Raw genomic sequence first — 24,650 nt, 5'->3', positions numbered from 1 at the left:
ATGTTGCAGAAAACCAGCCTTGCTTTTCTGGCAACGTGCCATTTAGTGTATCTAGCATTTGGCTCGTACAGTTGCTGTCTCGGACGTATCTGCAGGAAGGATGCCTTTTGGATCTTCTTCTCTTGGCTCAGAACTTTCTCAGCAGAATTTCCCAAGATCCCAAATTAATCTTGGTTAGGGGGGGAAATGAGGACCTTTTCTCTACACTGTGTCCATCCGTGGACGTGGGCAGTGTGTTTCCTTGAGCAGAGCACTGAAAGCACTTCCCCGACAGATGCACCAAAACCTCTCGTTTTGGCAAAGGTGGGTCTGGCCGAGCAGCCAGGCAAGTCCTGGTGATCAGCAGCACAGGGTGAGGGATGGGGTCGGTGCTGGAAGGTGAGCATTCCCCATGCCCTGCGAGCACAGCCAGGGTGGCTGCGCTGGGGACACGCATTCCCAGCCGGCTGGGATCATTATAGCAAGGATTATTATCTATAACCACCTCCTGCCATCTCCCATCCCCTTGGGCTCAGGAACAAGCCCCGTGTTTAAAGCAGGAGTGCCTGCGGTGGCAGGGGGGACCCTGAAATGCAAACCCTGCTCCTGCCAGCCCCTCTGTGTCCCCCCCTCGATGCGTCAGCGTGCACCCTGCACGGAGCAGCGTTGGGGGCTGGGAGAAAGGCACACAAAATGCTGCTGTCCTGCTGCACACACAAACCAGCGAGCAATTTGCATAACTGGGGCGATGCTGATGTCACACTCAGCATCTCCTCCGGGTGTACGGCGAGCTCGAAAGGATCCTCCTAGAGCTCCGTGGCTTTTTGGTAAGCTCTTTTTTTTTTTTTTTTTTTTTTTTTCTGTCTCGCCTGAGCCGATTCCTCCGCAGAGATTTCCCTTTTGTGTTACTGTTCTTCCTCCTCTCGATTCAAAGTGTGTTTACCGCATCTCATTGCATCTCGAGCTGCTCCTCAGCTGGGATGCAGGGAAGCATTTTTGTGCAGGGCACCGTCTCTCCTTCCCCGTTCCCAGCTTTGAGGAGCTCACCCAGAGCCTCTTTGCTTTACAAATTGCTCCAGCCCAACTCCTTTCTGTTTGCATATATATATTTATTCTGATTGCTTTTAACGCTGGTTGCCTTTGCTGTGTCTGTCACAAGGACCAGGCAGCTTCGCCAAGCTCTTAGCTCGTCCTCTGTGCTGAGCAGTGACTCATCTGTTCTGCAGGCTGCCTGCCTGGCAGCCCGCTGCTGTCCTGGAGCACGGTCCAGCAAGGGATGCCTGAGAGCTTGCAGCTGTGGACGCACGCGATGCGCAGCGGAGAGGGGGAGGCTCCCGGCTCCTGTCATCTTGCATCGCCCTGTCCCTTCACTTCTGGCTGGTGACAGGAGAAGGGGTTCGGAGGAGGGAAGTCTCGACAGGGGGGATGGTGGCTTTGCATGCAGAGGCGAGCCAGCGCTGTGGCCGAGCTCAGCTGCCAGTAATGCGAACCCAAAGAGATAAATGGGAGATAAATAGTCCTACTCCAGGACTTGAGGGTCCCTGGCATACCCTGGGTCCAGCAGCAGCGGGCAGGATGAGAGGAGGAGGATGGCCAACAGCAGTCTGATCAGGGCTGGTCCAAACTCTGGGGTGATGGCTGGAAGGAGGGTGCTTAGCCTGCTTTGTAGACACGTGCTGTCTAGCACCTGGGCTGAGATAATGAAGCAGGGCCCCTGAAGGCTGTGCTGTTTGTTATTCAGCCCCCTCCGGCGGGATTATAGCACGTGGCAACATTTTTTTTCGGCGTGTGATAGGATTTTCTTCCTGAATTTCACGCTGAGCTTGAGCTCACTAATCTCCCACTCGGAGCACGACGGAGGACTCCTCATATCATGGGCTCAAAGTTTTAATCCCGCTCCCAGACACGGCCACGCGGTGCCCACTCGTGATGCTCCTCTTATCGTTTGGAGGCTCCGCGGCTCCCTGCGTCCCCCTCACCCTCCCCTCGCCGTCCCGAGGCCCCTGACATCAGCAGATGTCGGCACAAAGCGGCTCAGGAGGTGGCACGAAAGGATGAAGGAGCAAAGCCGAAAATTGAATTAGTGCTTGCTTATTAGACGGGCAGCTGGCGACGCCGGGGGGCGGCCACGTGTGAAGCCCTGGGACGTGTGGGGCAGGCTCCTGCACCCCAAACCTGCCCAGACCTGAAATCTCAGGGGCTGAGGTGATGCTCTCGGTGTCCCCACACCTCCCCTGCCTGCGAGCAGTTGCTCACGGTGCTGTCAGCAGGTTTATTAGCCTCTGAGTGTGTGAGCTAATTGCATTACTAAGCACGGGCAAAGCCAGGCATCGGGCAGCAGAGCTGACAAAGTGACGCAGAGGGGTCGGGTGGGCTTGCACGTAGGTGCTGGCTGTTAATTTGAGGGGTTTCTTCTTCCTTCAAAGGGCATGAAGATCTCCTTCCTTGCTCGTTGCCTGCTCACCCTCCTTGCAGGTGGTTTGCATGGGGCCCTCCCAGAGGCAGACTGCGGCCTCAGCCACACATCGCTCCTGCCTTTGGGCCCTGTGGTGGTGCCGGTTTTGAAAGTCCCAATTTTCCCTAAAATGCCGATTTTCTTTGGGCCGAGATAGCACAAATCTACCTCCAGTTTCATTTGTTTCATCGGGTTGGTGATGGGACTCAGCAGGTCAAGTTGGTGGTTGGACTTGGTGGTCTTGCAGGTCTCTTCCAACCTAAATGCTTCTGTGATTGGGTTTTATCTGTCGAGCTCAGCCCCCCGTCACTCCAAAGAGAGCACTGCAGCTAGCAAGCACTGCTGCAGCTCAGTTATACGGGTATTAACATTTACTCTGCTGTGACACTCACAGCTAGAAGCGATGAGGGATTTTTATATTTTATTTTTTTGCTGCACCAGCAAACGTGCTCTGGCCCCAATCAGCTGGAGACAGCTCTGCCACGCGCTGGTCTGACAGGCAGAGAGCTTCTGGCATCTCTGAGAAAACCCAGCCGGGCAGCCAATTATTTCTCATTACAGTCAGATTTGGTACCTGACTCGAGTGGTGCCTCAGGTGGACTCAAATGGTCAGAAGTAGCCCAGAATCACACCTCACACGCCTATTTATTGGGATGTGGCACGGGACTAGAGGGCAAAACAGCTCCCACCACACCTACATCTAACATACCTGTCCCCTGCTTCGTGTCTTGCCTTTGACTCTTGAAAAACTGAATGATAAAAACTGATGATAAACTGAAACCCCAGAGCAAATCTTTGTCCTTGCGTTTGCCTGGATGAGCTAGAAAAGCACCTTTCTTTTCAAAAGATGGTGCTGCTAAAGACTCAGCTGCGGCTGTGGGCTGCAGTTGGCTTCTTTGTTTCCCACAAATGCAATCTATCGCCCATGCCTCGCGTTCCCTGTTTCCAGTATATTACGGGACTTTATCAGCTAAGCTTTTATGTCAGGGGCTTTATCAGCTAAGCTTTTATTTCAGCTGGGGAATAAAGGTTAAAAAGACCAACCCCGAGCGTATCTGTGAATGGAGCTTGCATAATCCGGCAGCGCCGGGGCTCTGCTGACGCAACCGGCTGGGGAAAATGACCGAGGTGCCCGCTGAGGGCCGGCGGTGACTAACCCTCCTCAGCAGCATCCCGGCTCCTGCTGGAGCTGCTGCCGAGGCTGCGGGCTAAAATAGACCCGAAGGCAAGCTGGCTGGGAACAGCAAGGGCTTCTTTATTTGTTTTCATAAGGAGCGCTCTGTGCTGATCGCCTGCGGGCTCTTTGTGCGCCTCTGTAGGAATCAGGGAAATAAACAAACCTGGAAGCGACCGCCTGCACTTCAAATCCTCTTGCTGGCATTTATCAGCCCCAGGCACGGTCCTCATGTGGGTTCTGAGGGCATCTGGGACCCAGATGGGAGCCACGGGTCCACTGGGGACACTGGGTGCTGCCCAAGGCCACGCAGCAGCCCCTGTCTGTAAGCCCTGGTGGGGTGCCCCGGGTGAGAAGAGCCAGAGCAAAGCCCCCGTGAAAGCCCCTGGAGCCTCCCCAGGGCCAGGTGTTCAGGGCCTGACCCTCTGTTTAATCCTGGGATGATCCCTGCCGTGTTGTGTGGGACGGGCTGCCTGCCTGGGGCTGGCAGATGCTTTTCCAGCCTTGTCCTGTGGCCTCCATGTTCAGTGATGCTTCCCACGAGGCCGACAGGAGAAGCCAAGGAGAGGTTAGTCCTTGACCTCGAGCTCCTCCAGCACCGGGGCAGGGGTGTCCTCGCTCCGTGCTGGCCCCCCAGGCAGAGATAAGGCACATCTCAGCCCCTCGCAAGGGGCCGTGCCTGCCCCTGTCACTCTGTGACTCCAGAGTGGGGACAGAGATCTCAGGACGGCTCTGCTGTCACCTCTGATCTCTGCAGAGACATGGCTGCAGGTGGCTCTGGTGATTATCAGGGTTATTTTAAAACACAACAAGAGGCAGCGGGCACAAAGTGGAGCCCAGGAGGCTCCCTCTGAGCAGCAGGCAGCACTTCTGTGCTGTGCGGGTGAGGAGCCCTGGCACAGGCTGCCCAGAGAGCTGTGGGGGCTCCTCCTTGGGGATCTCCGCCTGGGCCTGGCCCTGGGCAGCCTGCGCTGGGTGGCCCTGCTTGGGCAGGGCTTGGAGCAGGTGGCTTCCAGGGGTCCCTTCCCACCTCACACATCCCACGATGCTGTTATTTATTTTTTTTTCAGAAGATAAAAAAGATGAAGAAATTCACAGAAGCAAAACCAGTCAGACCACAGCTCAGCTTCCCCACATGCCCTGGCTTGCACGTCTCTAAGGTTTGTAGGAGGCTGTGCCCAGCTCCCACTGGGACTGGCAGCACCGGGCTGCAGCCGTGTGCTGAGGGCAGCAGGGCTTTCTCCTTGTGCTACGCTACTGAAGTGTCATCTGCAGCCGAACTCCCACTTTCCACCAAGCCCTGTGCACAAACTATGTTCCTGCCACAGTGTGTACAGAAGCGATAGCTGTGTTTATAGAGTACTGGCTGCTGCAAATGTACCCCTGCAGGCTTTAAATGCTGCTGTTAGCCCGTGCCGGGTTTGCTGGTGATTGCTCCAACCATTGCTAAATGAATGAAATTCATTCATCCATTGCTGGAAATGAATGAAGGTGTGCATCAAATGTTGCTCCCGATGAAATGTGCCTTTTTCCCGGGGGGCAGATCATGGGGTGCCCTGGGAGGTGCTCTTCAGGTGAACCCCACCAAAACCACGTTGTCCCCACCACATCCGTGCCAGCCCAGGGATGCTGTGCCCATGCAGAAAGCACACAGACGCGTGCCAAACCCTTACTGCCCGCCATACAGAGTCAATATGCACACAGCAAACACCCCCAAGCACGATGCACATCATATCTCAGCAAAACAGTGATTAAAAAGTAGCTTTGCCGGTGTTTTGTGGTAGTGAGCCAGCTTGTGCTGTGTTTTGCAACAGGCTCAGAAAGGTGCAATTGCGTGAAGGCAGCGTGGGAAGTACCCGTCGCGGTGCCATTCGGCGGCTGAGTTATGGTTTAATTGCTGAGATAACTTTTTCACATGAAACTGAAGTAGGTATAGCTGAAAAGTGGAAGCCAGAGAAGCTGCCTCTTCCCTATTTATGACTGAGAAATGGTTTAGGACAAGAAAAATGGTGTGAAGTGGTGTGGGGGCCTTTTAGGGCATGGGATTTGAGCTGGCTCAATGGAGAAGGAGAGATTTGTTCGGTGTGTGAGTGCAGCTGCACGTCCCTCTGCACCGAAAAAGCTCTGCAATTGCCCCCATAAAACAGGTAGAAAGAAATTTCCATATATTTACCACACGTAACACCATTCCTTGTGCACCTCAGGTGTGTTTCTGTGCAGCCTACAAATTATCATCCCTTCTCAGGGTGTCGTACACCAAGCTGAAGTATGACCTATTCTGCACAGGGGGTTTGTATTAGGACGTATATTCTGTAAAAGCAAAAAATGTCACAAGTGTGTTTCTTCTTTTCTCTTTATTTTTATGGATCTGACTCATCCTGGGGGCAATGCCATGAGACTCAAGGAGATGAGGTTTGTGAGGAGGTCACACTCCATCCTTCTCTCAAGCAAGTGGCGTTTACCACCACAGCTGAGAAAAGCAGCAGGTGTGTTTCTTCACCCAGCTGCACCTCTGGGGAATGTTTCACATGGGCAGGCCAAGCATGAAGAACAACCCTTAGGGTGCCCCCACCCCTGCCAGCACCCACGTGTTTTGCTGGAGGGTTTGTGCACTGTGCTGCGCACCGTGGGTTGCTCACGGGCTGCAAGTGGCAGTCACCTTAGTGACTGTGGGACATATCCAGCTCGCAGCTTGGAAAAGCTCAAGCGATCTCTCAGCTGCCCACAGAGGAAAACCAGAGAGCAACTGGCTCTAAATAACTCCAGAACAAGCTCAGGAGGGCCAGAAGAGAACTGAAGGGGTGACACCGAGTTCATTTCCCACATTCAAATACACAAGCACACTCTGACATAAAAAGTTTTAAATCTGAAATGGGGAGGAGAAGGAAGACTTTTTCCCCCCTCACTTAAGGTTTTAAAGACACCTCTGTGGTGAAAACCAAAGGAGTTTTAAGTGTGGGAGAAAATAAATGTAATATTGCAAAAAACATCTGAACTGTAGGAATATTACACACATAAAAATACAGCCCAAGCCTGTAAAACTTTAACAGTGGTGGTATTAAACATGCAGAGAGGACCAACAGAGAGCAACGGGAGAGCAGTAAAGGAAAGAAGAAGCTGGCAGACGGAAAGATGCAAAAACATATAGTTTAGCCCAGGTGATTTGGGCATCAGCCCAACACAAACTAAATAGTCTGTGGCCCCAACGAGAATTAAATGCTTTGTCTCATTTGTCAGCAGCACAGCTATTGGGTTGAGCAGGGGGCAAAGAAAAATGGATGTAAAGGCTGGAATTTATGAGCTAGGAGAGAAGCTGAGATAAGGAAAGAGCGCATCAGGTCAAAGCGAGAAGGATGCCTCCAACCCACTGCGTAGAAAGGACCACCATCTGCAATTGCAAGGCTAGTAGCTTTTCATGAAGCCATCAAGCTGAAAGCTGTGAAAAGGGAGAAAAAAGAGGCAATGTGGCAGCTGGGTTCAGGGAAAGAGCAGGAAGTGGGGACGGTGATGGGATAGCCATGCAGCACGGGGAGAAAAGTGTTGGGAGAAGCTCTGCAGGAAGGAATGAAGAAATACGGGGCAGCACATGCCAAATTGGAGGAAGGAGAGGATAGGATTACTAGCTGCAGGCCCTGCCTGACTTGCTCAAGTCGGGGCACGGGGGAGACCAGGTCTGTCTGATTCCTTGTTGCCAAGCAGGAATGCGCTCGTTAAGATGTGGTGTAGTGGAAGAGATTTAGTCTGGGTCAAGAACCTGCCAGTGGGTAGAAGACAGGCTGTGCTTGAAAGGGGAATTAAAATCTAGCAGCAAGTTTCTGGTGGAGTTCGTCAAGAAGCTGCCGAGGACGCTATCTTAATCTGTTTTTTTCTTTAAGTGACCTGAGAAGAAAGAGCAGAAATGACGTGAAGTCGGGAGTCACTGTGGGTACCGATAAGGGCTGGAGTATGACGTAGGAGGAGCTGAGTGCCCTTACAGCTGAGATTGAGAAAAATGGGATGTAATTTAGCAAGAAAAATGCACCGCCGTGTACTTGGACACTAACAACAAGAATTTCTGCTATAAGCTGGCAGCTTATCCACAAAGCAACAGAGATGGATCACTCAGGCATGAGATGGCTCGGAGCCACGAGCATCTCGCGGCTACGAAAAGGCAAATACAAATGGAAGCAACATCAGCTAGAATATTTCTAGAAAGGCCTGGAGGCAGCAGGGCCAGGGGCTGAGAAGCCATGGAGGCCTTGCCCAGGCTTGGGACCATGCCTGGCTGCTGGGGCCTCCTCTTGTGGCAGCCCTGTCTCATGCCCCAGGTGATCCCAGCATCTCCCCAGGGCTGGGGGCTGTTGTGTCTGCCCCCCATAGCCCCTCTTTCCTCCAATGTGCCCACTAAGCAAGGAGAAGAGTTATTTAAGCTTGAGGACAATGATCGCCATTGAGCAGATGCCTCTGAACCATCCCCTGGCTATGTTAGAGGAGAAATGACAAAATTAATGACTGCTATAGGAATGAAACGCCACAAAGGCTTTCCTGCAGGAGTCCTAGGGGCAAAGTGTTGCCTAGTTTTAGGCTGGAGCTTTGTGAGGCCATGGAAGGGATTGCATACTATTGACTCTGTGTGACAGAAGAAGATGCAACAGAACAGCCCAGGAGATCCTGTCCGGTCCTATGATTTCAAAAGCGTTATCTGTAACTAGAGCCATCAAAATCAATAGAGCAGCACACAAGGGCACCTAGCTAGGCACTGGTATTAAATCTGCACATGAATCATGGCCAGTATTTGGGGGCAAGTAAAAAAAAAAAAAAAAAAGAAAAAAGAAAAGAAAAGAAAAAAAAAAAAAGTATGGTTTATTTCAGACTTGTATTTTGAAAGCTCCAGTCATGACCTTGAGGAGTATCCAAAGTACAGAGTCTCCAGGGCAAGGCAAGAAAAGTTAGCCAGGACAAACAAAACCACTGCATCAAACTGCCTCCTTTGTAGAGCAGTGCAGGTCTCTGCTGTGCTCCTGCAAAGACAGTACAGGCACAGACAGAGCTCCTGCCCAGCTGTCCCATGGCCTTGAAGGGACCTCTGCTCCTGCTAGGCCTGCGCGGACTAGAGGGCCCTCAAGCACCCCAATCCACCTTCTGGCTCCCTTGTGTCAGTCCAGTTTGGAACCCAAACACCACCTAAACACTAATTCATTAGCCCTTTAAGTAGGTGACAAATTAAGCCGTAACAAGAAACCCTTTGAGCTTGTGTGTCACAGCATGTTGAGGGAGCAGCTGAGGCTGAGGAGGCCCATAACCTTCACAACACAGCTAGGGCTGGGACGTGCCACCTCCTCGGTTCATCTTGTTTAATTTAAAAAGGCTCCTCCTGCCCCTGAGGCCTAGTTTATCCACAGTACTGGTGGTTTTTGTGTGAGGTTTCCATTGGCACATGTTCTGTGTGCTTTGAGAGGGACCTTCTTCCCTCAGCTGCCTCCTGCACCCCCTTCCTGAGGGTGTCCTGCTGGTCAGCCTGAACTGTGCCTTAGGGACAAACCTGAGGGGATGCTGGGGATCTGTGGGGGAGAAATTCAGGGATCTGTCATTGCACTGGAAATAGCAGTTGACTTCTTCTGTGCTACAGACTGGGTTTCAGAAAGCTTTAGCTGTCCTTCTAAACGTGTGATTTATTTTTTTATTCCAACAGAGACAGGACTGTCAGAAAAGGAGGGGTAAATGGAGAATAATTGCAAAAAACGCCATGCAGGAGATCACCTTTTGCCTGGGGGCTGCATTTTACTCCCTTCTCTTTGGTATTTTCTGGAGTTAATATCAGATAGAGCCTGTGACGGGACAGCATGCCTTGGGTTCATGGATGCCTTGGGTCTTAATGCTGTGGGATGCCAAGGACCCTACTGAGAGCGACTTTGCAGCCACACCAAGGGCTGCACTTATTTTTATCTGCAGAAGTGCTGAAATCTGGCCCCAGTACACCCTCAGAGAGCAGGCTGGCAAAGCCACCAGCCCCAAGTGGCATTGGGGAACTCATTGGACCAGACCTCCAGCTCACCCAAGCCTGTCTTCTCCAGCATAGCAAGACTGGTAAAATTCCTCCGTGATGCTTTCCCTCTCCTACCACACCTCTTGCCCCAAGGGGTGCTTGCTGACATGCCAGCCCACCACTGTAGGATGTTCCCAGCCCATTTTGTCTCCTTGGCTCCCTGCAGGCAAAGGGCAGCTGGAGTACAGAGTGAAGAAGGAGGAGAGCTTCTCTGATCCTCTGTGGAGCACTAAACCTGATGTGCAGGTAATGAAAGATCAGGGGCTGAACAGTCAAGCACACACATCACTCTATCCTGTGGCAGCTGGAAAGAAACCACAACCTTCAGTGAAAAGATGCCGACTAATTCCACTATTTCTGACCCTTTTAGAGGAATTTGTTTTTCTCCCTTGTGAGTGCAAGGATCGATTTAAAATAGAGCATCCAATTCACTCTGGCCTCTAGATTGCTTTTAAAGCACCAGTCCTGTGAGAATGCCCCCCTCACGTTCACCTCCTGCCCTTCCCCATGCAAGGCAGCATCCTCCTCTCATCGCTCCCCGATGCTGTCTTGCTTCCTCCTCCTCTCACCCTGCTGCAGAACCCCTGACACCACCCCAGCGGGTGGCTGGGTCCCCAAAAAGTGGTGGCATTGGTGACAGCACCATCAGGGGTGTGGGGCTGTGGGCTTTGACACCCTGTGGGTGCTGGCACGGGTATGCTGCTGGTTCCTCTCCGCACGCTCAGTCTCTACACCTCCCAGAAGCGAGCTGATGAATCATGCTGAAGAAATCCAATTTGTTTGTCTGGCCAAGGGGAGAGCTAGGAGATGACTTGGTGAGGGCTGACAGCACCTCTGGGGGAGAGCTGCTCCGGCCAGGAGAGGTGGATCAAGGCACTGAGGCAGACAGGTTTGGTCCAGGAACGAGATGTGCACTCATGCTGCAAGGGCAATTAACCACTGCAGCAGCTTGCCCAGGGACACAGAATTACTGCTCACAGCTCTTAAATCATGACTGACTGCCTTGCTCCAAGATTTATTGGATCTCCAAAGGAAGTGCTGGGCTGGATGCACAAATCACGGTCTGTGTTATATCAGGGGTCATACCAGCTAGCATAACGGCTCCTCCTGACCTCAGAATTTATGGCTGATGTCAGGGGGACAAATAACTCCTCCAGCAGGCACTGCTTTTCAGAGGGAGTGCTCCCAGGGCACAGCTGTCTTCAGGGAGAGGACAGCCCCGCAGTGATGCTCTGCCAGGTGAGCAGCGTGCAGGCATGTCCTGCCTAGGGTCATCCTACCCAACCAAAACAGAGCATGAGTTGTTGGAAGGAAAGGGACGAGAGATGTTTTGCTTATCTTTTAAACAAATCTGGTTTTGAAAACAAGGTTTAAAAAAAAATGAATAAAATCTTTTTTTTTTTTTTTTTTTTTCTGACCATCCTGTTTTAATACCTTTGTGGCACAAGGTTCTGCAGCATCTCAGCAAACATTGCCTGTTTTGGGACAGCACGGCAAGGTCATGGGGAAAGGTGTGCTCCTCCCGTAGTGCCTGTCCCTCCGTAATGCTCTCCTGGTACAAATTTCCATTCCCAAAGTGAGCTGCTCACTCCTTTTGTGTGGGGACTTCCAATTTTCTCCCCATGCAATGATGATTGCGGCAAAGGCTGTAAGGGGGAGAGGGAAGTCTTTGCGAAATGATAACCCCAGGGGTAAATCTTCAACAGAATATGCACAGCTTCAGCTGGGTGACTGTCATTTACATTAATGGGAGCCATGCAGCTAAATAACCTCACTGGAAACACCCCGGTCCCCAGCTGCCTGGTATAAATAATAAAATAACGTAAAAAAAAAAAAAAAAAAAAAAAAAAAAACAGAGGGGAAGGAACAAAAAGGTTCTGTTCTCCCACCACAGGGGTCCAAGAGACCTGTGGCCGAAGCAGAAATGTCACTTGTCCCTCACCCGTCGCTGTGTGGGGCAGCAGGGAATAAGCATTCGTGATGCTGGGGGAAGGCTGGCAGCTCTCTGGGCATATGTTACTGTAAATTTGAAATCAGAGCCTCTGAGGGGATGCAAAATGACAAACCCAGCCGCCGGTGGGGGTGCTGGCTGCCAGCAGAGTGAAGTGTCGATTATTTCCCATTTGCAAAAGGACGCGGCTTTCTGCAGCCAGACTGACGCGCGTGTCCCCATCCCTGCCACACGCGGGCTGGCATAAAAGCAGGGCACTGGGAAATGCTGTTTGCAAACCTCCTTCATCAGGGACTGAGACCAGAGGTGTCTTTTTTATTCCTTTTCCATGGGATGCAGCTCAGCAGCATCAAACAGCTCGGGAGAAGAAGGTGGTTTATAAACTGAGCTCTTGGAGCGCGTGCGTGTAAATAAACCAGATGGTGAGGGTGTTTACATTAGCACTCATGCTGGAAGTGCTTAGATTATCTTCCTTTTCAGCTAAATTAGGGACCAATTGGGGCCGGGAGTATCGCTTTAACAACCACTGTTCTTCCTGCTGCTGGAGAACGGGGGCTGTTGCCTCCCGTGGAAAGCTTTATTCATCAGAAGTTTCTCCTGGTCCAAATGAAATCTTCTATATTTGGGGTCCTGGCAAGTCAGGGCACTTCAGGAGTGCTGGTGGCTGCTTAATCAGAGGGCCCTGGTGAGGCTCAGTCATCCTAAACCAGTCATCAAGGCCATGAGTCATGTCACAGGTGGGCTCCAGTGATTCAAGGATGAGACGCTCCGTCCTGATGCATTCCATGATATTATTACCCAGAAGAAATCTCATTCAAAAGAAGTGCTTCTAAGCTGTGTATCCCACCTCCTCCACTCGAGATAGCAGCCTCCTCTCCGACAGCCGCCTGCTGAGCTGCTTGGAGGAGTGAGAGATGCTTTTTTTTTTTTTTTTTTCCTACTTGACCTCCACTTGCTTGCCATCTACCCAGGCTTGCGTCCAAAGGCTTTACCCTGCTGGCTGGGACAACATCAACCTCTGGGGAAAAAGGACTCAGACACAACCAGAGTGCTGCTTCTTTGATGGCAAGCCAAAGGGCAGGCACGAAGCCCATCCACAACCAGCTTTTGAAACAAGGACAGCCACATGTGAGTGATGCTCAGCTGTTGGTACGGGTGGGTCGGCATCACCTGCTGCAAGCAGCTGTTTGAGAACTGTGTGCGTGCCATCGTTGTGCCCTGTGCACAGTGACTGAGGGTCAGGAGGAGTTTTGTGGCAAAACCTTTCCCCACTGGTGAATATTCAAGCAAAGGGGTCTCAGGGGCAGCAGCACCCGGCTCACTGCAGGCACTTCCAGTTTCTGAGAGCTGCTTCTCAGGAGAGTAACGCGTAGATGTGCATCTTCTGCATGTCTCGGCGTAGCAAAAATGCCCAGCTGTTCATTTTGTGGTCACAGAGGGCTGCTGTTCCTCCCTCCTTATTTATGAGACCGAGAACAAAGGAAATGTTTCCGCCTGCAATCTATTATCTGAAATATTGGTGATAACTCCTGCGTCAGCATTTCTGGTGAAAGGTAAGGAGTACCACACCCCGGCAATATGAGCTGAGATCTTGAAAATAAAGGATTCTTGGTCTTGAGTCACACTCCTTTGTTACAAATAGGCATGAAAATAACTCTATTTTATGCTGCATGTGTCCATACTGGGACGTGTGCTTATGCATATGCAAAAGGACGAGGCTCGCAAGACAAACAGCGGGGATGAACGGCTCTCCTGGGTATAATCTAGGTCTGCACCAAGATCTGGGGGAACTTTATCACCGATTTCAACACAGCTTCACTCTGTGTGGCGGCAGCAGTTGTGACCTGGGAGCTTTGCACTGCTGGAAAGGGGAAAAATCTCCACTTGTGGTTGCAGCACTCACCTCGAGCCTTGGGAGGCCCGGAGATGTCAGAGGCTGCTGCAGAGTATCATTTATTTTATAGCACTTGTGCGACAGCCGCTGTCTCCCAGCGAGCCACGCACATTTGGAGCCCGGGATGACTAAGCCAGCTGGCTTTGCAGGCGGTAGGATCTGAAAAATTGTTCCATTAAAAAAAAAAAAAAAAAAAAGAAGAACTAAGATGGTAAAAGTTCCCTGCAGATAGGTTTCAGCACGTCGTGTGTGGGCTCCAGAGAAGCACGGGGAGCTGCTCCCTCAAGCAAGCAGCAAGGGGCACTGATGCTCATCACGAGCAGGGCAAAGAGGAACTGTGCAATGTCTCATGAGAGCCAGCTGACCTGGAGGAGCAGATGGGGGGCACCAGCATCCTCACGGTGCCCTGAGACACAACGTTGCTGTAGCTTGGCAGAGATGTACCCCATAGCCCGGTGTTTAGGACCTTGTTTGCAGCATGGCTGGAAGGACAAAATGCTACAACGAGGAAATCTGATCAACGTGTGACATCTTCCCACCCAACCAGCTTTAGCCTTTCTCTCTGTAGCAGTGTCCTGCCCCTGCAGGGCTGACGTTGGGTGCCCCACCAGGATGAATACCAGGTCCCAAAGGAGAGCAGGGACCAAAGTGCTTCTGCCCCAGCTCTCCCACACACTGTCAGGGCGGTTGTATACCATGCCTTGAACTGCCTGGAGTTTATTTGTAGAGATTGTTGGGCAGTGGAGGTCTCAAGCAATGAAAGTTTTCTCTAAGAACAGGTAAGTTGAGACCAACCTGGAGCACAGTGACTCGGGCTAAGGCTGTTCCCAAAAGAACATCTGAACATCAGTACAATCAGAATATGGAGTTTAATGGATCGGTTGCAGCTGAGGCTTCTCAGGGTTTATACCTGTTGCTTACATGCCCCTGACTTGGCATCCTACATGGGTTGCACCCACTTACCAGTGATACTGCTAGCCTTGCCCATTCCCAGCTATATGTCCAAGTCCATAGCAGGCACAGGAATGTTTTGGCCTGAGAAGATAAGGCATTTTAACAGGATGCCTAGCATCTCCCATCCAAGATTTCAGTGTCATACCACTCCGTGTGGCAGATGAGCACCCTAGGCATGGTGCTAGCACGAGAGCGGCAACCCTTCTCCAGTCCCTCCCACTCCTAGCAGGGTGGCCCTGTCCCAGGGGTGGCTGTGATTCATCTTATTCATTATCAGTCTTTTTCTAGCACAATCTCCTTATTTTTTAGATGAAAATGTCAGTTTTATATAACAATCCATGGAAGCAGCAGGCTCAGTAGAGTGCAAGGTGGCTCCTCTGCCTCCTCACTCCCCTCTTGCCCCCTCGCCAAGCACACGTGGTAGCACCAAATGAGCACAGAGGGACACCCAGACACCTAGTGGGTTGGGTGAGACATCAAAGGCGAAAGGTTTGGGTATTGACTGAGAAACACACAGGCAATCTCGCAACATTTGGCTTTCCCATGCTTTGTATTGACTTTCGTTTTCTACTTATGAGAACAGGTAAGAAATCACTGTCCGTGTTTTCACGGAGACAGCTCTCTTGTCAATAGACCCCAGTTCTTCTGGTCTCCTCCTTCCCTCCTTTTTCCGCAGATTAGCTTCTCAGTGAAATGGAAAATTGTCTTCAGATGATGTTGGCAGAGGCAAGGCTGACAGGAAGACAAATCAGGCAGTGGGCATGAACCATAAATATTGTTAAATACTTATTTCAGTTTGTGTTGCTTGACTTCTGGGAAATTATATATAGGCTTTAAAAGCATAGCTGCCAGTGAATGTATGTGTTAACGATGGCATGACTATGACTGTGCTTGCCTCTCTATACCAAAATAATATGTAGGCACCCCCAGGGAATATACAGGGAGGCACCAGAGCGATGGGTAATGGGCCTTGCACCCAAAGTCAAAAAAATACTAGTGTCACACTAAAAAAATTAGCATAGTTTTAAGTCTTTCTGAGGTTGTAGGCCCCATGGAGGGGTGCACACCTTCGGAAAGGTCACACAAGCAGACAGGTGTGAATAAACTTACTGTTCTTTGTCCTGTTTCCCATGCTTGCATGGACATCCAGGAGGCCAGGACATCCAGCAGAAAAATGCCAAGTTAGCAAGTTGAGGCTGAAGACAGACTCTGGCCTTGGTCCTTGGAAGAACTGAAACCCACCAGGCGAGGGTGTACAGAATGCTCTTCATCAAGGACTGGCATCGTATGACTGGAGAATAGCTGGCATAGTAAAGACAAGGACAAGAACAGGGAAAACACAGTGCATTGAATCGATCTCACGCTCACCCATGAGCTCAGAAAAATTGTTTCAGTACAGAGTAATTACAAGTGGGGTTGTAAGGAAGATACATGGGTCAGGTGGAAGTCTTCCACAAGACCAAGTAAACCTCAATTTTTGACATCGTTAACTGATCTTAATATGTTTTGACGCCTATCCTAAAATGACATTTCTGTTACTGAAAGGCAATAGAGTCAATATTGTTCCACCAGTGACTTGTGAGAGTGCAAGAGGACTATGCAGGGCACACTGATGATCTTCCAGTGAAGCAATTTGGTACCGGGACAGACACACAACAGGAGGAGACTGAAAGACCTGAGAGCATGACTTTTTCTACCTCTTCACACTGAATGTAAGGAAAGGCAAGAACTTCTCCCTGTCTGCCGCAGAAGGGACCTAAATTCAGTGACCCAGGAGATCTTCTCACCTCTGTGCTTTCTGTGTGCCTCTGACATGCAAAATCATGACGGCCCTCAGAGGCTGGGAAAATACTGCTCTTAATCCATTAGTAAATTCTGTTCAGTGCCCACAATGCAGGGTCTTAACTGGTCTGCACTTCTGAGATTTTCAGAAGGATGCTGTGCTCTGGGCTCAGTCAATAAAAGCCCGTGAAGCCTCTAAGAGCCAAAGGTCATTTATTTGTGCAGAACCATATCATTGCGGGATTGGGTAACAGGTAAGAGCTTACTTGAGCCAGAGGTATTTTTACAAACTGAAACAAACCTGCCCAGTGGTCACATTTTGTCTACGAACTGGGTTTGCTCTCTTTGTATGAGATAATGAGACTCTCGGAAGTGCCATAAAGGTGTAGAGGGGAGAGAGGAACCAAGAAAATTATATTGCTTTTTAAAGCTACGCTATGAGTGGGAAAGATTGTTATCAGGCACCTCCTTGCTTACAATGCCCGCCTTTGAAACAAGAGTGCAATGGAAATCTAGAGGTCAGTAACACTAAGTCAAGAACAGCCTCTTAGGAAAGCTGCTCAAACTCAAATCTATTGCTGTCATAAGCCAAGCAATGTAACAAATCCTATTTTGCTAGGGAGATCCTATATTAGAGAACTTTATTTTCCTAGGAAAGCCATATTGGAAATAAGAACCAGACGAATAAACAACGTTTTCATGACCCAGTAAGTGTACGTTTTGCTGTACCGAACAAAGACCAAACAAAACTCACCTTTACTTAAAGATAGTGCCTTTTTTTTTGTCTTGGTAGTGGCCTTTACAAATATGCCCTTCTCTACTAACAGACTAATCCATCTGTTCCCTTTGTTTCATTCGGCAAAGATAATAAGTATTCTTGATCCCTATATTTGAAGAGCCCTTAGGAAAACATGACTTGAAGGAGAAATAAAAAGCTGTAGCAAAGGACTCCATTCCTAGGTAATTTCTTCTAAATCCTTCTCTCAGTTTATTACCCTGACAAAGAGTCTCTCAGTTGCAGAGCAGAGCCCTACCTCCCGCAGGGGATATACTGAGGATTATCTACCCTGAAATGAAAGTCTGTTGACCTAGGGAAAACATTTCACTAAATAACAGCAGTTGTGAATTGAAGGGACCTGTGGGGTATTAGACACGGTTTAAAAGCAATTTAAATGGGGTAAGGAAAATATGTGGAAATAGTTTCAGGCAGGAAAGCTAGATAAAGTATGTAAATGAATACATTTGTGGGACGGGCAGAAGTTCTGCGAAAGAAAAATGCACTTTCTTTTCTGGAAAGGTGCCAGTGCCCTCTGAAATGGCAGCTGCAGAGGTACTCCAGCCTGAGCAGAGTCCCCAAGACACTGAAGGGCGCTGCCACACAGCAGGAGATGACCCAGCCCCACCACATCTCCTGCACCCTGGTGGGACTCACCCCTCACACCAGGGGCTCTGCATTTCAGATTCTCCCCTTGCCACCTACCCTGGGTCAGCCCTGCCTTCATCAGGGCCTTCCATGTTTTTGAGGAAATTATGAAGCTACCAAAGCTTGAGCTGTACCAAACTAAAATTGGGGGAACGGAAAATTACGAAAACTACTAGTCCTGAGCCTGTCCTCCCATCCCACCATCCTCTGGAAATTAAGACCCACTGCCAACCTCAGCAAGCGACTTGAGCATCCAAGCACACAAAGCATGCAGGTGCTGGCATCCTGCGTGGCCTCTAGACCACAGGAATGAAAGCACTTTTGCTGTTCTGAGAAGAGCTGTGGAAATCCAGTATGCTGGTTAATTGTAAAGTATGATTAATTGTGTGTTAATTGTAAATTGTAATTCAGAGTAAAGAAGTTTCTTAAGGGTGTCATTGAAGGGATAAAAGTGTCAGTGGATCTACCAGATACAGTCTCCATACTCTTAAAGTCATTAAAAAAATAAAATAAAAAATCCTGTATAGAACAAAAGGTGATGTGGTAATGTGAAACACCTTATTGGACTGGGAAATGTAACTGATAGGGAAATTTTGCAGTTGTTGAATAACCTCCTGGGGAAATGATGGAATAGGCATGCAAAGTCATGCAAAATGAGGGTGGAGAAAAAGACCTTGAGTCTTGTTCTCAAACCCAGTGCTCACCAGGGCACAGCCGTAACTGGCAATTTAAGTTACATCAGTGGCAAAGGCTTTCAGAAGTGACTCATGGCATTCATGTTTCTCAGATTTGGGGGCATTTCCTTCAGAGAATCCTCTATATTGAAACCTTGTTTAGTTTTCCCAAACAATGCTGAGTAGCACCCATGAGAAACAAACCCTTTATGTGTGTTGGATGTTGGATACCAAAGGTTCAACACTAATTACCAGGCCTTGACCAGAGCTTTCATTAAATATATAAGTCTACATGGAAAAGGGAAAGGGGAAAGGGAAAGAAGAAAGGAAAAAGGGGAAAGGGAACGGCTACAGTGATGGTTACAACATCTCCCTGGCATGTTCAGTCCAAGGATATATTATTGCTCCCTCAGTTGTATGCACAACAGTTTGCATGCCCACCAAATGCCCTGGGTTAAGAGGAACGCGTATAAATATCTCTTGAAGAATTGTGCGTTTTTGGCAAGGAGGGTTTAGGTGATGCAGTGTGAGCCTGCCCAATGAGCCTGTGTTGCAGCCAAGCCCTGGGTTTTTGAGTGGTGGGGCAGGAAGGGTGGGAAGGCACAGACCCTGAGCCCTGGGTGCTCCTCCAGCCCTGCCTTCTCCTGGCTGCTCCTTGCTGTCGCTGCTGCACATCCGTCCACCCAGGATGATTCGCATGACTCAGCCAGAGATGAGCAGGAAAATGAATTTCATCATTTTGATCCAGTTAAAAATATTCTGTCTGGTGCTTTCTCTCTGTCTCCATCCTACCCCATACCTTTTTTTTTTTTTTTTTTTTTTTTCTTGAAGAGAAATATTAGCATGTATTTAGGAAGGTGAATTGTCCCCTGAGCTAAATTAACACCTGATCAAATGTGCTAATTGCACTTTGCAAGCAGAAACAATTGAAAATAAGCTTTTAGGGCCCTGGCAAGCAGGCATGAAAATTGAGGCCATCCCAAAGAAAGCAGCGTTTTTTAAGACAGCTGTCTACAATATTTTTCAGTGATAAAAGTCAGATCTTTTCATACCGAAAACACGGAACAGATGGATAGTCTTTTCTAAATAAGTGTGTCAGGCAGCTCTTTTGGCCCGTGCTCTCCATTTCCAGATATGACAAAATACTACTTGAAAAGAGAATGCGATCCATATGTTTGTCTCCAGGACTTGCACATGGATTTCTTACAGCCCGTGTAAGCTCAGGGAGCACTTCTCTGAGGAACAACTCTTGCTGCTTCTTAAATCAGGAGCAGAATTAGTATGGAGGGTTTTTATGCCTAAGCAGACAGTGATTTAGACCAAAAGTGGCCATGATAATTATCATTTGGATGGTAGAGTTGGCTTGCTGGCTCTAGAGGCCCTGGGCTGGGACTGCCACTGCTATCCAAAGATATTGGATGAAACCATTAGGATGCTACAATGCTGAGTTTCTAGCAGAACCAAATGTCTGTCTGCATTTAGAAAAAGAAATCAGATGGTTTTAAGCTAACTAGCTGTAGCTTTCTGAGAAGAAGGTTATCAAAGCGGATTTTAGCTTTCAAAGTAGAGGCTCCTTTGAAGATGCAGCACATGGGGAGAAGATGGCACCATGCGTTTGGGGGGCACGTGACACCACTGGGGACAGCAGAGACCTCTGGCAGATGGGGGAGTTGAAGGTTGCTCGTCCCCAAAAGCCAGTGGGGCCAGGAGTGATAGTCATCTGGGAAAGAGGGCCTCCGTTCCCACCACAAAGAGCCAGTGCCTGCTTTTTATGAAAGCAGGCAGCTACCATGGTCTTGTTCTCCAGCCGGGAAGCAAGCAGCCTCTTTGCTGACACCAGGCACCATGCAGACGAGCTGCAGACACTCTTTGTGCCATCCCTAAGCAGTCTGTCTACATGATGGGATTGATGCTCAGGCATTTTTTTAGTCACCCTTTCTCCTAATTTGCTTGCTTCAGTAATTAGCCAAATTATGTTAGTACTTCTCCCCCTCCAAATAATCTTCACCTTTGTGCAGGAAGCATGCTAATTTGCCAGAAAGCTACACGGCATTTGCATGTTTTTCCATCTAATTTGGCAGCAGCGATGCTTAAAGCAGGTGCGATGCTAATAAGGCAACTCGAGCAATCAGCCCAGGTAGAGATTTGCGGATTGCACAAGAATTTGTTTGGAGAAACTTTCCATCTCCATGCTCAGCGCTAATTTTAGTTGGGAGAGGGGGCAGGGAGGGAAGCTGAGCAGATAAGCCTGGCTGGTAGGACGGCCGCGGTGCTGGGTTTTGCTGTGAGCCTTTGAACAGAGGTGTGCCTGTGGGGTACCAGAGGCTTAGCTCTGCTACACAGTGGCTGATGCTGCAGTAGCACCCCCCAGGTGTTAGGGTTTGGGGTTTTGCAGGGGAGGGACCTGTCTCAGGACATCGGCATGAATTTTGGAAACAGTGCTGCTGGGTGGATCTGAACACAAGATCTGAGACCCTACCTCACCCTGCAGTGGTTACTAGCACCGAACATCAGACATTAGCAGAGAAAAAATGGGAAATCTGTTACTGTCAGACACCCATCAGGGCAACACAGCTGCCATCAAACCCTTTTTGTGCTGGACCAGCCAGGTGGGGAGAAGCAAGGGGTGGCTCCTCGATGAGAAGCCCTTGGGCAATGCTCAGCCACCACCCTCCTGCAGGTGCTCCGACTGCTCCCAGCTCTGCCCCGAGGTTAAATCAGACTTGACTTAAATTTCCTTCCACTGCAAGCGTTTCCTTCAGTTAATCGCTTCTCAACAATAGATAATCAAAACACTTGCCTGTATTTTATTTTTAAATAAACCAGGTGAGGGTCAAAAGCAGATAGAAAACAGACTGATTAATGACAGGGGTTGCTGTTTTGGTTTCTTAACTCTCTGCAGATGGAAAAGCAATTAATTTTAGGTCTGATTACGTTGTTTTGATTTATTCTTCACGGGAATCCTTATAAAGACTTCCAGTGAGTTTTGCCCCCCCCCCTTAACAGTGTGGATGTAAAGGAGGCCACAGCGCAGCTTTCTGCGGGGGGGGGGGGGCGGCAGCATGCTTCCCTGGGGAGGATGAGAGAGGATGAGATGTGTCAGCTAGCTGAAGTAAAGCAGGAACCCTTATTAGTTTCCAATACCTTCTTTAAACAAGCAAGAGGATCCTGCGTAGGGACACCTTTAAAAGCACTCTCTCTCCCTCAAGGAAGCCAAATCCCCAAGACTTTGCACTCTTGCCTCCAGCCAGGCAAAGCCTCTTCCCACATTTCCTTGGAAGGTTTGCCTTAGCAGGGGTAGGCAGAAGCTGTGGAAGAGCCCTGGGAATGGGGCACTGGCCCTGCTTCAGGAGCATGCAGGTGCCCTTGAGAGATGCCCACAGAAGAGGGTGGCCTGTCCTCAGCTTCACATGGGGAGTGGGATTGGAGTGGGAGCCACGAGCTGGGGGAGAGGGGAGAGAACATGTTGAGAGACCCAGCCCTGCAGCCCAAGGTGAGTGCAGCAGGAGGGCAGGAGGTGCTCCAGGCAGGCAGCAGCAGTTCCCCTGCAGCCTGTGGAGAGGCCCCTGGTGGAGCAGGCTGTCCCCCTGCAGCCCATGGGTCCCACATGGAGCAGATCTCCACGCTGCAGCCCATGGAGGAGCCCCCGGTGGAGCAGGTGGATGTGGCCTGGAGGAGGCTGCGGCCCATGGAGAGCCCCCGCAGGAGCAGGCCCCGGGCCGGAGCTGCAGCCCGTGGAGAGGAGCCCCTGCAGGAGCAGGAGGCATCGGCCATGTGGCCATACCCATAGACACCAGTGGTGCCAGACGTGTGTGGTCTGGGGAAGGAGCAGCCAGTGGGGTGATCCCTGGGGACCTGCGCCCTCTCCATGATTGATGGTGGACCAAGACGTTCTGCCTGCTCCCAGCTTTCTGTTGCAGCTCACACAAGCTGGGTGCATGGTCCCCTGCCAGGGTCAGTGCTGTTTTTCTCTTGAAAAAGAGCACGCAGTCTTGGGTAAATTGTCACAGTTTCACAGCACAGGAATTAGGGGCATTTTTTAGTGCAAGCACAATGTTATCTCATTACATGTGCTCTCAGGGCACCATAGCGTGAGGGAAGCAATGAAAACATCTCTCGCCTTAGGGCAAGGCGATTTTCTAACTGGGACAAGAAGAGTTGTCCTGGGCCAGAGCCAGGCAGAACGGATTGCTGGCCAAGGGAGAAGCTTTAGTCCTCTAAAGTCTCTCCAAAATCCCATTGGCAAAGCAGAGTTACACCACTGAGAAATAAACATCCTCATTTTAAGATGAACTGCACTGACCAAAGCTGTACAAAACACAGGCAATGGGCACTGGGATTTGGCACACCTCCCTTGCTTTTCACTTTGTCCCACTCAGAAACATTTATGGACCTTTTGCCTGGCTTGACCTAAAGCAATATTGCTTTCCAAAGAGGCTGAGAGGTTTCTTGAACTTGGCCCAGACTCACGTGACTCTGATCGCAGGCTTACTTAACCTTTACGAGCTAACCCTTTGGTGAGGCTAAAGCAACTCCAGGGTTTGTAGCTAGACCTGAAAGGAGGGGGCTCTTGCAGAGCATGGCTCAAAACCAAAATGAAAGCCTCAACGTGCCCAGTGTAGGACTCGCATCAAGACCTAAGGCTGCACTGTGCACACATGCTAAATAAAATCTTGCCAATGATAAAGCTACAATGCTGATAAATGACCTGTGCTGCGTTGAAAAATGAATATATATTATCCCTCTAGATTATAACACAGGAATATGTCTTTTCCTATCAGCAAAAAGCATCCTACTGTTTATTTTAGTTGGCAGACTTGCTGCTAGGAAGGAAATGAGAATATTATCTCTAATGAGTCTTCTCATAATGGTAATTTTCTAAAAGAGGTACCAATTCTAGGTTTGTGTCAATAGTCCCTCATCTGCAAGCCACGAAATAAACCTCCCAAGCCTATTACAGTATGCAGCCTCACTTCTCCACAGCCACTGTGATAATGTCTTGCTACAGCAGCAATTCCCATTTTATTAGTGATACAGATTCTTCCTGTGTGTGCACAAACACATCTAAACCCAGGTTGTGCCTCCAGTCTCCTCTAAACCAACCTAACTCACATTTCTTTTTCCCATTTATCTGTTGATCTTTATTCCCATTTATCTGTTCTTTGCAACAATCTGGCTGCTCATCATTTAAAATACTGCCCTGTAGGGCTGGCATCATGCCTCACTTCTTTGAAGGGTCATCATTTTAAGTGATTTGACCCATGCCTGCCAAAGCCATTTGAGGGAATTAAGGCAATGTCTCAGGAGGTCTCTCTGGCATCCGTGGGAGACACAAAGCCACCATGATCCTCATCACATCTGCAAGTGGCCAAAGAGCCCACCTGCCTCCTGGATCTCAGCAGCGGTTGGGTGAATGAAACCCTAATCAAGAATGCTTTACAGGGTCAAGATCCATCTCCTTTTAAGACTGTTTCCAGGTGTGACTGAGATGTGGCAAAAGTCTTTGATCCAATACATGCATTTGCACCATGTAGCAGGTGATGTGAATAGGCAAGAATTATGTCTGCACATACCAGTTCCACTGCTTTGATTTCGAGTTTGGTAAGAATTTTACAAAACCATCTTTCTGCTTGACATTTACACAAAAAGGTTGCTTTGAACTGCATGTCTAATTGGCTCAGCTGGTCTTGATTTGATCACCTTGGGCCATATTTCTCTGTTTCTAAAATGCAAGTGAAAAAATAAAGAAATGTCTGGGGAGCATTGAGAAACTTGGAGGTCCCCATATGGAGAATACTGTTGGAAACACAGTGACATGGATAATGATGACAAAGGTGTGCAGCTGAATAGGGCAGGATTTTAATAGACCCCTAAAATAGAAACGTCAGCCATGGAGCACATACTGAGTGTATATGACACTGGCTTGTTTTTCCCAACGTCTAAAGACCCCAGCAATCTATCAAGAAGACAAAAGCATTTGAAACCTTTGCAGAATGCCTTTCAGCAGGACTTTGAAGTACTCCTGGTCAAGGACACACTGGTTAACTATACCCACAGGGAGCAATTATTCCTTGTGTGTTGACATTAACAGCAAGCCCAGGAGATATTTGGAGTTGTCCTGTGGTGGCAGGATCCAGAGCTCACTCCAAGAGCACAAACGCTTCCCATCCTTAGCTGGATAAAACTCTTCATGGACAAGAGTCATGTGTTCAGCTCCTTTGGCCTTGGCTTCCAACCTGCTGTTTGCTTCCTTGAAGGTTACTTTGGTCAGTACAGTGCAATCTCCTACAGTTCCCCCTCTTCTCCAACTTGGGAGCCTGGGTTTGTGCCCAGGCCATC

The 24,650-nt window shown here is 49.4% G+C and overlaps 1 protein-coding gene across 1 annotated transcript in view; it reads left to right on the top strand.

The window, feature by feature from the left end:
* The first annotated feature begins 697 nt into the window (after nucleotides 1–697).
* Nucleotides 698–24,650, top strand: part of LOC116499670 — a 29,299-nt gene continuing 5,346 nt past the window's right edge. Inside the window, exon 1 of the mRNA XM_032204477.1 lies at nucleotides 698–806. Within this exon, the coding sequence (XP_032060368.1) occupies nucleotides 728–806 (79 nt within the window). The 5' untranslated portion in view covers nucleotides 698–727. The remainder of the gene's footprint in view (nucleotides 807–24,650) is intronic.

Source organism: Aythya fuligula, chromosome 1 (assembly GCF_009819795.1).
Source record: "Aythya fuligula isolate bAytFul2 chromosome 1, bAytFul2.pri, whole genome shotgun sequence".
NCBI lineage: Eukaryota > Metazoa > Chordata > Aves > Anseriformes > Anatidae > Aythya > Aythya fuligula.
This window is presented reverse-complemented; position numbering and strand designations above follow the sequence as displayed.